The following is a 10,377-nucleotide window of genomic DNA, read 5'->3' as shown; positions in this document are numbered from 1 at the left end:
TGTGGGGGAGGGGCTAAGTGGGGGGATGGTATTCCGGGGCACTTGGGAGAAGGGTTGATGGGGGGAGGGGGAGGAGTGGGGGGGTTGAGAGACGGGTGAGTGGGGGGAAGGTGACTCAGTTGGGGAGGGGGAATTAATCTCAATGGTGCTTGGTTCCAATGTGGGGTCAGCTGGGGATCTGTGGGGCCATGGCCCCCGAGTCCCCCCCACACTCTGTTCCTCACGCCCTTGCCCTGCCCTCCCCCACCATCTGGGCCCAGCCCTGGGATGGGCCCTGGCCTGGCCGATGGGGCAGGGGCGCTGGGACCCCGTGAGCTGGGGTGTGTCTGGGAGCCGGTGCTGGTGCCCTGCTGCAGCAGGTAGCGACGTGCCCAGGCGTGCGGGGGAGGTGTGGGCGGGGGGGCACCGATTCCTTCCGCTGCCTTATATGGGCCTGAGTCACCCGCAGAGCAGCTCGGGGCAAGCATGTGCATGCGAGTAGCCTTGTGCAAGCAGGGGTGTGCGTGTGAGTACACAAGTGTCGCTGTGGATGGTTGGGTGCAGCACATGGGAGCAGCTCCGTGTGTGCATGGGGGTGTCCCCAAGCGTGCACCGGTGCATGTGGATGCACATGGGAGTGTGTGTTGGTGTGCACATGCGTGTGCATGGGGCATGTAAATGCATGCATGAAGGTGATCATGGGCACATGTGTGTATCTGTGCACTTCCATATGGGTGGCTGTGGATTAACCCCCTTTCATCTGGTAGGGGCCCCAGCCCCTTCCCCTTCCCTTTAGAGCCATACAGGACCCCGGGCAGGGACGGGAGGGTGCTGCCCTGCCCTGCCCTGGGCTGGAACAAGTGGAGACAGGAAGTGTTTGGTCGTAAATCTCTTCCCTGTCGCTTCAATATCACTCCTGCCCTGTGACCCCGAACCCACCTGCCCTGGCACCTTCCCCGCAGACCCTCCCGACAGGCCCAGAGGAGGGAGTCTTGGGGGGGATTTGGGGCACTGGGGGGCGGGAATCAGGCCATGGCTGACACCAGAAGCAGCAAATAAAGCTGGCTGCGGGGCTGGCTGGGAGTCAGGATTCCTGGGTTCTATCCCCAGCTCGGCCTCTCCTGCCTCAGTTTCCCCTCTGTAACATGACAATAATAAAACATGCAGACTGGAGGGGAGAACGAATCTGGGCCGAACTGGAACCAGCCTGAGACTTGGACTGGAGCCCCCGGCTGTGTCACCCGTTCCTTCACCCCGGCTCCGCCCGCCCCTGCGCTGGGTTGGGGCCACGTCCTGGCAGAGCTCCCAGCTGGGTGCGGGTGTGTGTGTGTCTCTCAGACTCTGCTCCCTGCTCCGTGCCTGGCTCTGCTGTCGCCACTCCCTGATAACGGCCCAGCCTGTCCTGCCACTTGGGGCTGTCTGCAAACCAAACCCGCCTGGGCTGTTTATTTCCTGGCCAAACAATCCCAGTGGCGAGGCCTCCTCTGGGCACGGCCCGTCCTGAGAGGGCACCGCCCAGGCGAGTGGATCCCCTAGAAGAGCTGGGCCTGGAGAGGATCATAAGACTGTGTGGATCTCCTGCCGAGCAGACTTCCCCTAGCCTTAAACCTAGGGATGAGGGTTAAACCTACTCAAGTCCCACCCCAAAGGTGGCTGCACCTCAGCTCCAGACAAGCGATCCTGTATAAACAGCCCCTGCACCGCACCCCAGAGGTGGCTGCATTGCAGAGTCTGTGATACAAACGGGACCCCGCCGGGAGGAGTGTGGGGGTGAGCAGGTTTTTAAGGAGAAGGATTACCAGCCCCTGAGGGGCCCGGCGGTGTCAAGGCTGTTTCTGTCACCTGCGAGCCCGGAGCACTTCCCAAATGAAGGTAGCAAAGGCCCTTTCCCACATGGGGAAGTTGAGGCACAGAGTGGGGAAGTGACTCACTTCACTTCACACCGTGAGTCAGTGGCAGGGCCAGGAATAGAACTCAGGAGTCCTGGCTCCCAGCCCTACGTCCGCGCTCTAATCCCCTAGACCCCACGACCCACCTCCCAAGCTGGGGATAGAACCCAGGAGTTTGGTTCCCAGCACTCCCTGCTCTAACCCACTAGCCCCCATCCTCCCTCAGAGACAAGAACAGAACCCAAGAGTCCCGGCTCCCATGCTCTAACCCCTAGACCCCACTCTCTTCCCAAAACTGGGATGAGAAGCCAGGATCCTGCCCCCCAGCATTACATCCTGCCAGGTCCTGCAGTAGTGTTTCAGCTGTTGAATACAACAGTAGAGTATTTTATTAAAATGCTGTACTTACACTGTCAAGTACCGTAGTATTGGGTAAACAGACAGGAGTGTATATTATCAACAATACCCCAGCATGTAGGTAAAGCCCCCCAGAGGACTGCAGTGTATAGCGCAGAGGAGCATAATAAACTGCAGAGGGATTGATTAGATCATTGAACTGTACTGTAGGATAGATTGAGGAATATGGTGCATATGAAAGTATTGTATATACTGATCAGGTACTGTAGTACGTTCCCAGCATGCTGCAGAGTACTAGAGTATGCACAGTTTGGGTACTGTAGTATGTTCTCAGCCTGCTGCGGAGTACTAGAGTATGGATGGATCGGGTACTGTAGCATGTCCTCAGCATGCTGCGGAGTACTGGAGTATGCACAGATCAGGTACTGTAGCATGTCCTCAGCATGCTGCGGAGTACTGGAGTATGCACAGATCAGGTACTGTAGCATGTTCCCAGCATGCTGCGGAGTACTGGAGTATGCACAGATCAGGTACTGTAGCATGTTCCCAGCATGCTGCGGAGTACTGGAGTATGCACGGGTCAGGTACTGTAGCATGTTCTCAGCATGCTGCGGAGTACTGGAGTATGCACGGGTCAGGTACTGTAGCATGTTCTCAGCGTGCTGCGGAGTACTGGAGTATGCACGGGTCAGGCACTGTAGCATGTTCTCAGCGTGCTGCGGAGTACTGGAGTATGCACGGGTCAGGCACTGTAGCATGTTCTCAGCGTGCTGCGGAGTACTGGAGTATGCACGGGTCAGGCACTGTAGCATGTTCTCAGCGTGCTGCGGAGTACTGGAGTATGCACGGGTCAGGCACTGTAGCATGTTCTCAGCGTGCTGCGGAGTACTGGAGTATGCACGGGTCAGGCACTGTAGCATGTTCTCAGCGTGCTGCGGAGTACTGGAGTATGCACGGGTCAGGCACTGTAGCATGTTCTCAGCGTGCTGCGGAGTACTGGAGTATGCACGGGTCAGGCACTGTAGCATGTTCTCAGCGTGCTGCGGAGTACTGGAGTATGCACGGGTCAGGCACTGTAGCATGTTCTCAGCGTGCTGCGGAGTACTGGAGTATGCACGGGTCAGGCACTGTAGCATGTTCTCAGCGTGCTGCGGAGTACTGGAGTATGCACGGGTCAGGCACTGTAGCATGTTCTCAGCGTGCTGCGGAGTACTGGAGTATGCACGGGTCAGGCACTGTAGCATGTTCTCAGCGTGCTGCGGAGTACTGGAGTATGCACGGGTCAGGCACTGTAGCATGTTCTCAGCGTGCTGCGGAGTACTGGAGTATGCACGGGTCAGGCACTGTAGCATGTTCTCAGCGTGCTGCGGAGTACTGGAGTATGCACGGGTCAGGCACTGTAGCATGTTCTCAGCGTGCTGCGGAGTACTGGAGTATGCACGGGTCAGGCACTGTAGCATGTTCTCAGCGTGCTGCGGAGTACTGGAGTATGCACGGGTCAGGTACTGTAGCATGTTCTCAGCATGCTGCGGAGTACTGGAGTATGCACGGGTCAGGTACTGTAGCATGTTCTCAGCATGCTGCGGAGTACTGGAGTATGCACAGATCAGGCCCTGCAGCATGTTCTCAGCCTACTGCTCGGTGCTGCAGCATCGCTGGCAGCGTACTGCAGTGCACACTGCTCTCGGGCTGCACACTGCAGAATTCGGTCTCTTGGCCTGCAGTGTGAACATGGTACCTACGGATCAGACACTACAGCATTTAATCAGCTAACGGCTCAGCTGTGGAGTAAGTGGCCCCTGTGGTCCTCAGGGGCCCGGTGTAGGAGGATGAGTCCCAGCGCGCTGCACAAATGGGCTGCTGCCGGCTCTCCCGTGACCTAAGACCTGCATGGCAGCTCACTCCCGTCACACGCGTGGCCCCCACCTCACCCTAACTGCACCCTGCCCCGTCCAGAGGGGCGGTTTCCAGCCCTGCTGGGTGAGCTGGGCGGGGATGGGCTGTTCCTGGGCTGGAGAGATGGATCAGCTCCCCCGCCCCCCTCCAGCTGGAGGCATCGGTTCATGTGAAGGGGGGGGATCCAGTGTAGCCACCTTCCCTACAGCTCCAGCTGCCCCCCAGCCCTTAGGGCCTTGATCCCCCTCTCCAAGGACCTTGATCCCCAGCCCCCCAGCCCATCCCCAGGTCCCAGTCCAGGATCTGTACCCCCCGGCCTATCACGGCTGAATTCACACCGGGGCACAGGGAGCCGGGTGGGGACCCCAGTGAGGAGCCCTCTGGGCTAGCAGGGAGGTCTTGGGTGAGTGTGTGTAGATGGAGGCGTGCAAGTGGTCACGAGTGAGTTTGGTCAGTGAGTTCATGTATGTGCCCACATGGGGGGGGGGGGCTGGTGTGTGTGTGGTGTGTCTCTGTGTATGGCAGTGTGTTCATCTCTGTGTGTTTCGACCTGTGTGCCTTGCCGTGTGTCTGGTCATGTTTCTGTGTGGGTGTGTGTTGCTGTGTGTCTATATGTTTGTGTGTGTCTCTTATTGTGTGTGGATGTGTGTCTATGTGTTGCTGTGTGTCTGTCTCTGTGGTTCAGTGTCTGTCTGTGTGTGGCCGTTTGGCTCTCTCTATGGCTGCATGTGTGTGTTACTGTGTGTGGCTGTCTCTCTGGCTGTGTGTCTCTGTGTGGTTCTGTGTCCCTATGTTTGGGTGTATTGTTGTGTCTCTATGTCTGTGTGTGGTTGTGTGTCTGTATGTTTGGGTGTCTGTAGGTTTGGGTGTGTTGTTGTGTGTCTGTCTCTGTGTCTGTCTAGGACTGTGTGTCCATCAATGTGTGTGGTTGTGTGTCCCTGTCACTCAGTGCCTGGTTGTGTCTGTTTCTATGGCCCTGTCTCAGTGTCTGTCTGGGGCTGCATGTCCATTTCTGTGTGTGGTTGTGTGTCTGTACGTTTGGGGGTGTTGTAGTGTCTCTATGGACGTGTCTCTCTGTCAGTGTGTGGTTGTGTGTCTCTATGTGTGGGTGTCTCTCTGTGTGTCTATAGGTTTGGGTGTGTTGTTGTGTGTCTTTCTTTGTGTCTGTCTGGAGCTGCGGGTCCATCAGCATGTGTGGTTGTGTGTCTGTGTGTGTGTGGTTGTGTGTCTGTACGTGTGGGTGTCTGTCTCCGTAGGTCTGAGTGTGTTGTGTGTCTGTGTCTATCTGGGGCTGCAGGCCCATCAGCGTGTGTGGTTGTGTGTCTGTCTCTGTGTGTGGTTGTGTGTCTGTATGTGTGGGTGTCTGTCTCTGTAGGTTCGGGTGTGTTAGTGTGTGTCTGTGTCTGTCTGGGGCTGCAGGCCCATCAGCGTGTGCGGTTGTGTGTCTGTCTCTGTGTGTGATTGTGTCTCTCGCTGTCAGTCTCTCTGGTCCCGCCCCTGTGACGCGCAGCCCTGCCCCACGCGGGCCCTTCCCAGTACGCACGGGGCTGCCCGGCAGGCGGCGTCCGCGGCCCCACCCCGCGCGTGGGGCTCTGGCGCGGCCCAATGGCGGCGCGTTTCCGCCCGCCGGGCGCTATAAAGGCTCCGCGCGGCGCCGCCAGCAGCTGACTCAAAGGGGACGGAGCTCGGAGCCCGATCGGAGCCGCCTGCTGCGCCCAGCCCGGTACGGTACCCGCCGCCTGTCGCTTCCGAGGGGGCTAGGGAGCCGGGCCGATCGCCCGCCACGCGTGGGGGCTGCGCTCGGGGAGAAGAGCCCGGCCGGGGACCCCCCCCAACACAGCCAGGAGGAAGAGGAGCGAGGGGGCGAGGAAGAGGGAGCGTTTCTGGAAGTGAAACCGAGCCGTGGACCGGTCTCGGGGGCGCCCTGGGAGGGGAGCCTGGAGGATCTGCCTTGACACCCCCCCGCCCTTGACCATAACCAGCTTTCCTGCCTCTGCAGCCCCCAACCCCCGTGCCCCCTCTGTCTGTGTAGGCGGGGCGCTGTGCTGATCTGGGGTGGCGACACTGATGTGTACCAAAATGGAACAGCCTTTCTATCATGACGACTCCTTTCTTTCCGGCTACGGGCGTGCAGAGCTGAGCGGGCCCCCGGACTACAAGGCGCTGAAGCAGAACATGGCGGTCAACCTCTCGGAGCCCTGCCGGGGCCTCAAGGCGCAGCTGCACCTCCGGGGCCAGGCGGCGGAGGAAGGAGGTGCCTTCTACACCCCCGCCGGCCTGCCCGAGGCGGGCGCCAACTCTTCGCTCAAGCTGGCCTCGCCGGAGCTGGAGCGGCTCATCATCCAGAACAGCAACGGGGTGATCACCACCACGCCCACCCCGGGCCCCTATTTCTACCCCCGGGGGGCCACGGAGGAGCAGGAGGGCTTTGCCGACGGCTTTGTGAAGGCCCTGGACGACTTGCACAAGATGAACCACATGCCCCCGCCCAACGTCTCCATTGGCGCGGCCGCCTCGGTGGCCAGCAGCGTCTACGGGGCCTCCCTCCATCAGGAGCCACCCCCCGTCTACACCAACCTGACCAACTACAACCCCGGCACCATGACCACCTCCTCCAGCTACCCCACCGCCAACCTCAGCTACTTGCCCCAGACCCATGCCTATGGGGGTCACTCCTTGGCCACCTCCCTCCCATCCAGGGTGCAGGTCTTCAAGGAAGAGCCTCAGACCGTGCCGGATGTCCAGTCGCCTCCCGTGTCTCCCATCAACATGGAAGATCAGGAGAGGATCAAGGTGGAAAGGAAGCGGCTGAGGAACCGGCTGGCGGCTACCAAGTGCCGGAAGAGGAAGCTGGAAAGGATAGCCCGGCTGGAGGACAAAGTCAAGACGCTGAAGACGGAGAACGCGGGACTGTCCAACACGGCTAGCGTCTTGAGAGATCAGGTGGCCCAACTCAAGCAGAAAGTCATGAATCACGTGAACAATGGGTGCCAGTTGCTTTTGACTGTTAAAATGCAATCCTTCTGAACCCCCCCCCCCCAGTGTTATTTAAGAGACTTGTGTGTAACTGGACTCCCCCTTGGAAAGTTTACATGAACATTATCTGACTTCTGTAGTGTTCTCACACATTGGACCAACCTGTGCATGCGACTTTGAAGACGATTCTCGGCCTCCTCCTGTCTGATGGTTGTATTATTTTTTTGGATGGGAGGGGGTTGTATTTTGCTCTCTGCTGGATTCAGAATATGTGCGTATTGCCTAAAATTGTGTATGTGTGAGTGTATTTAAAAATGGAGCAAACCAACAAACTTGTTGCATAGCTGGATAGTGCGGCAAGAGGTACTTCGGCGCAGGGACCTGTGTGTCTGACTTAAGGGGCTAGGACTTTCCTTAACTTAAAACAGAGAGAACAAAAAATCTGCTGCTTGACATTGAGCGAGAAGAGAAACTGATGGCCACGCCATAGAACGCCCTCTACGAAAGGAAATATGGCTCCTTTACTTTACTTCTGTGGTGGCTTGGTTTTTTTTAAACAAAAGTCCTCGAATTTATTTTGTTTTGTGTGTTTAAAAATGTTTGTATTTGTGTCTTTGACTTCTTATTGACCTTTTATTTAAGTAAAAAAAAAAAGGTTCAAGTGCCTGAGGCTCTGGTTTTGTTTCAAATCCTTTTTGGCCCTTAAATTATTTCAAATGGGAGGAGGTGGTGGGGGGGGGGGGGGGGGGGGGGGGGGGAGAGATCATGTCTGATCATAAAACAGGATCTGCTCTGTATTTTTAAGTGAGTTTTCTACATTGGAAAGGTTTAAACTAGACGTGTTTGCTGTCAGTTTCCTTCACGTCTTTCTCCAGGACTCTGTGTGTAGATATTTTTACCGTTCAGTGATCATTCATTACCACTTTTTGTTTTTTGGGGTGGTAGCCTGTGGGGCTCTGCCATGGGCCGGGGCCTCAGGGTGCTGTACAAAATGTCTACCCCCCACCCCAGCTTGTAGGAGGGATTTCTGGCAACTTCTCCTAGCCTGTGTGGATTGGATGTGTCTCAGCTGATCTATGCTGTTTTCCTCCCACTCTGGCTCCAGGGCCTGTGTTTTCCAAGAGCTCAGCCTGGCTGAGTCCCTGGGGCTCCCACAGCTGGGAATCACCCCCTAGCTCGTCCCCCATCCTGTAACCCCACCCCCCGCTGCCTGGCGCTTTCCCTGGGGGTCTGATTATGGGAGGGGGGTTGTTTTTCTTCCCCCTCCCCCAGCTCTGTCAGACTGGAGCCTCTGCGCGGCTGTTTTCGCCCAAAGACAGGGTTAAAAATTCCCCCTGCGCTGCGCCGCTTCCCCCGCCCGGCTCCGGCGCACGCGAAAGGGGCGGGCTGCAGGCGAGGGGAAGGGTTTTCCCAGTGACGCAAGGGAAGATGCCCATATATGGGCACGGGCCGGCGAGTGACGTGCCCGGGCCCCCGTTCCGGGAACCCCCGCCCACGCCGCCTGCCGGGCAGAGGGGGCTCGGCCCGGCTTCGTTTCCAGCCAAGTCGGCGGGGAGGGGTTTTTCCCAGGGGCCGCGGGGGAGAGGCGCTGGGGGCAGCTGGCTCGAAACGAGCCTGTTCAGTTCCAGGCCGGGGCTTTTGAGAAATTTCCCCCCTTGGTGGGGAAGGGGCAGGAGGAGGCTTTGCCAGGCCCCCCCCCTTAAAAAAAGAGAGACTCCCTCCTCCTCCACGGGTGAATTTCTGTCAGCTGAGCCAGGAAAGATCCAGCCACGATCCCACAGCTCAGATCAAAGGCAAAGAAAAGGTTTTCCTGACTCTGGAAGTTGCTGGGGGGGGGGGTAGGATTAGGGGTGTCGAGGGAGCAACTAGAAGCACCCACCTTTTGAGATGGGGCAAAATTAGGTGCATTACAGTAGCACCCCGCTTTGGGGGGGATATTAGGTGTATAATGGTAGCACCCCAAGGTGAGAGTGGGGTCCCAGCAGAACACTGCGCGCGATCCGAGGGAAAACGTTTCCAGCGGCTGGGGCATGAGCCTGGGGAACTCACTGCTACAGGAAGTTGTTAAGGCCAAGAGCTGAGCAAGAGTCAAAGGGGCTGGATGAGCCTCTGGATCCCAGGCCTGAAGATTTAGTGCCGGGAGATAGAGGCTGGGGGAGGGTGTAGGCCCCGTTTAGCAGGAATGAGGAGATCTTCACTGGGGGAGGGGCTGTTTCCCCCACATCTGTCTGCTGAGGGGTTCTTACCCCTCTCTCCAAACAGTTGCTGCTCCCCTGTTGGCCACAGGACAGCAGGGGCGTGAGAGACACCCTGCTCCCATCAATAATAGAAGTAGATGCAGGAAGGGATTGTCACCTCCCATTCCACAGAAAGGGGGAAACTGAGGCACAGGCTGGTGAAATGACTGAACCAAGGTCACAGAGGGGCATGGTGGGCTGAGTCCCAGTGAGCCCCCTGAGGCCTGGCTGATCACTTGGGGGGGGCTGTTCATCCTTGGGGGGGAGCAGATGTTCACTGGCTGGGCAAGCCCCCACAGGCGGGCCAGAGGCTGGCTCCCGTTGGCCTTAAGGGATCGATCAAGAGCCCATGGCCAAGCCTGATAATTCCATGTGCCACGAGCCTGCTAGGAACCCCCCACCCACAGGGGGCTGGCAGGATGTGACAGCAAAGGGGGGCACTCAGACCACAATAAGGGATGTGGGGGAGGGTGCCAGCTGACCCAGCACACCACACACACGGAGGTGAAGAGGGATCAAGGTAGAGGAGGTGGCAGCTGGCGTTGGGGTGGATCCGGTGAGGTGGGGTCCCTCGCTCTGGGGTGGGGAGGTCTGGGGGGCCGTAACCCTTTATTTGCTAGTGTGGGGAGTTCTCAGCATAGCCCGCTGGTGCGTGACAGCACGAGGCAGCTTCAAAGTTGTTCCTTGGCAGCAGCTGGTCCCCAGGGCCCGTGCAGCGCGCTCGGCGGTGTGAGTCTGGGGGGGAACGCGAGGGAGATCAACGGGGCTGGCGTGAGTCACCGCTGACACAGGCAGTTGCTGCAGTAGCTTCCCCCACACGGCAAACCGCAACATCAACCCCCACCTGCAGCCCCCCCCACCTCTGCCAGTGCACCTCAGGCCAGACCTGCAGCCCCCTCTGCTAGCCCAGCCCTGGGCTCCCCCTCCAGCTCTGCCAGTGCCCCTCAGGCCAGAGCTGCAGCCCCCTCTGCTAGCCCAGCCCTGGGCTCCCCCTCCAGCTCTGCCGGTGCCCCTCACTCCCAACCCGCAGCCCCCTCTACTGC

General features: G+C 58.5%; 1 protein-coding gene across 2 annotated transcripts; it reads left to right on the top strand.

The window, feature by feature from the left end:
• Positions 1–5,788: 5,788 nt before the first annotated feature.
• Positions 5,789–7,649, top strand: JUNB (JunB proto-oncogene, AP-1 transcription factor subunit). Of its 2 annotated transcripts, XM_075060988.1 has the most exons (2): positions 5,789–5,844; positions 6,256–7,649. In XM_075060988.1, the coding sequence occupies exon 2, from the start codon at positions 6,297–6,299 to the stop codon at positions 7,146–7,148; it is 852 nt and encodes a 283-aa protein (XP_074917089.1). In that variant the 5' UTR covers positions 5,789–5,844; positions 6,256–6,296; the 3' UTR covers positions 7,149–7,649. The 2 variants fall into 2 exon arrangements, with proteins under 2 accessions (XP_074917089.1, XP_032624057.1); XM_032768166.2 differs by lacking the exon at positions 5,789–5,844 and having other exon boundaries at positions 6,135–7,649.
• The last annotated feature ends 2,728 nt before the right edge of the window (positions 7,650–10,377 follow it).

This window comes from Chelonoidis abingdonii, chromosome 26, assembly GCF_003597395.2.
Source record: "Chelonoidis abingdonii isolate Lonesome George chromosome 26, CheloAbing_2.0, whole genome shotgun sequence".
Taxonomy (NCBI): Eukaryota; Metazoa; Chordata; order Testudines; family Testudinidae; genus Chelonoidis; species Chelonoidis abingdonii.
The sequence above is the reverse complement of the archived record's forward strand: the minus strand, read 5'-3'. Positions and strand labels throughout refer to the sequence as shown.

Bases quoted from the DNA above. Each gene is read 5' to 3' on its own strand.
- JUNB (XM_032768166.2), top strand. From the start codon at position 6,189: ATGTGTACCAAAATGGAACAGCCTTTCTATCATGACGACTCCTTTCTT.